The sequence below is a fragment of the Opisthorchis viverrini genome, assembly GCF_000715545.1.
Source record: "Opisthorchis viverrini unplaced genomic scaffold opera_v5_178, whole genome shotgun sequence".
Classification (NCBI taxonomy): domain Eukaryota; kingdom Metazoa; phylum Platyhelminthes; class Trematoda; order Opisthorchiida; family Opisthorchiidae; genus Opisthorchis; species Opisthorchis viverrini.
This window is the reverse complement of record NW_008751835.1, coordinates 625,639-627,641: the sequence shown is the minus strand read 5'-3', so window position 1 is coordinate 627,641 and position 2,003 is coordinate 625,639. Positions and strand designations below refer to the sequence as shown.

Below are 2,003 nucleotides of genomic sequence, written 5' to 3'. Positions count from 1 at the left end.
GATCCGTTTCGTCAAGATGCATTTGACCAGACCCGTCCTAACGATATCCAAAGTTCACTAACTTGGTTTGTCATCGCGTGTTCCTCACACTGCACTTACCGTACCGCTGTTGTACGCCCAGAATTACTTGATTAACACTCATGCACAATTCTTGAGGCATGTTTCTAGACGTAGTGGAGTATCAGCTCTCTGGTCAGCAAGCAACGGCATTATAGCCCTTCCATTGCGAATCTTAACGGATATCCAATGCCCGTTCCACGTGGTCCAAGCCGAAATCAGTTAAACGTCGCGGCACTACAACCTATCGTTGATATGTCCTTTCATATACGCATCGACACTTGACCACTAGTACCTTTCTGATGGATAGTATTAGTCTGCGGCGGTTTCTTAGCCTTTATGCCTCCTTTGTGTGACATGCCAACCATGCATCGAAAGGGTGTTAAGGCTGAACGATTAGTTTTATTTTTATCTTTAATTAGATGAATCACTTGTCTCGAGTCGAGAAAAAACAGACACTAATCACAACTAGCAAAAGAACGACAGAATATTGGTGAAAGACGACATGGCAGAAGGAATAAAATAGCAAATTATTCATCCTCATCCTTGATTTCAATGAGGCTTTCCATGACTGGACTTGTCGAATTTTTTGCCGTACGGATTGACATAGTTTGCGGTAGACGTTCCAACAGGTCGCTGAGATCTCCTCGAGACCGGCAATAGAAGCCAACTGCGCAACTGGGGTCCAATTTGGCTGCCTCAATCACCCGAGGCACCAGACAGTGCCACGTCTGTGTGTGTGTGGGGGGGAACGGACAACTGTGACAAGATATGTTGCGAACATGCACTGGTCTTATATTTACATAAAAACAGTCCATGGGTAAATAGACGATTTGCGGATAGAATGGGGAGCGTACTTCACGTAAGACTCGAGCCTTGATGACAGGTGTCGAGATGCGGGTATCCGGAACTGTGTCATCTAAACTTAAACCGCATTTTTATAATCGGCTCCACTGCAGCGTGAACTATGTCAACCTTGGAATAGGATGCTGAAATCCGCCCGCTTCACTCACAGGGTATATGTCTTTGGCTACCTCCACCAGGAGTCCGCCTGTTGGAAACTGGCAGAGAACGCAAGATCGTAGAAACCCGAGCAATGGGGCAATCACGGGATGTACAAAAGATTGTCGAATCCATATGCAAGCGATGGGTTTGTAGTGCTGTGCTTCATCTCGCCAGCGCAGTAAACAATCGTATGGAAGGAGTAGAACATCAACGCAGTTAATCGGCCAACTAATTAAAAACTGCCAAATACCTTACAGTGCTGTGCTTCATCTCGCTAGGCAGTAAACAATCGTATGGAAGGAGTACAACATCAACGCAGTTAATCGTCCAACTAATTAAAAACTGCCAAATACCTTATAGTGCAGCATGCATCTAATTCCAATGGGCAATATCTCGGAGAACTCAACGAAAGCTGATCAGGTTAAGAAGATCCGCACGTTGTACACTACGAGTGTTGTGTCTTGCTGAACGGAAGTTCTGACGCGTTCTGGATGCGCCAAAAGCTGATCTAAGAAGATCCGCACGTTGTACACTACGAGTGTTGTGTCTTGCTGAACGGAAGTTCTGACGCGTTCTGGATGCGCCATTGATTGGCGGCATTTGGCCGATACTAGGTCATGATTGGCTGTTGGGTCCAGATTGTTGACCAATCAGATCTCGCCTTCATGCCGGACCAGCAAGCGTCCCGAATTCTGGGCCAACCTCGTGTGAGCCAGGCTTATCGGCCATAGCCGCGCCTAAAGACGTGCGGTATAGCGGGATCCGTGTGGATTCCTGCCTAACATCTCCCCCTTGAAGTTTGTTGACGTAGCTTCGAAGCCGGGGGTTCAGCTGCAGTGGCCCCACTGGCCTGCGGATCCTGTCTGTCCAGCGTCGCGGTTGTAATCCGTGCTCAGGCTGGGCCTCTGACGAAGCAACTGATTGACTTCCTGGGATGGTGC

At 47.9% G+C, this 2,003-nt stretch overlaps 1 protein-coding gene across 1 annotated transcript in view; it reads right to left on the bottom strand.

Moving 5' to 3' along the window:
• Positions 1 to 447: 447 nt before the first annotated feature.
• The window catches only part of T265_07624 (hypothetical protein), a gene marked incomplete at both ends in the record, with an annotated part of 18,505 nt that continues 16,949 nt past the window's right edge, over positions 448 to 2,003 (bottom strand). The window contains one exon of the mRNA XM_009173192.1: positions 448 to 788. Within this exon, the coding sequence (XP_009171456.1) occupies positions 588 to 788 (201 nt within the window). The remainder of the gene's footprint in view (positions 789 to 2,003) is intronic.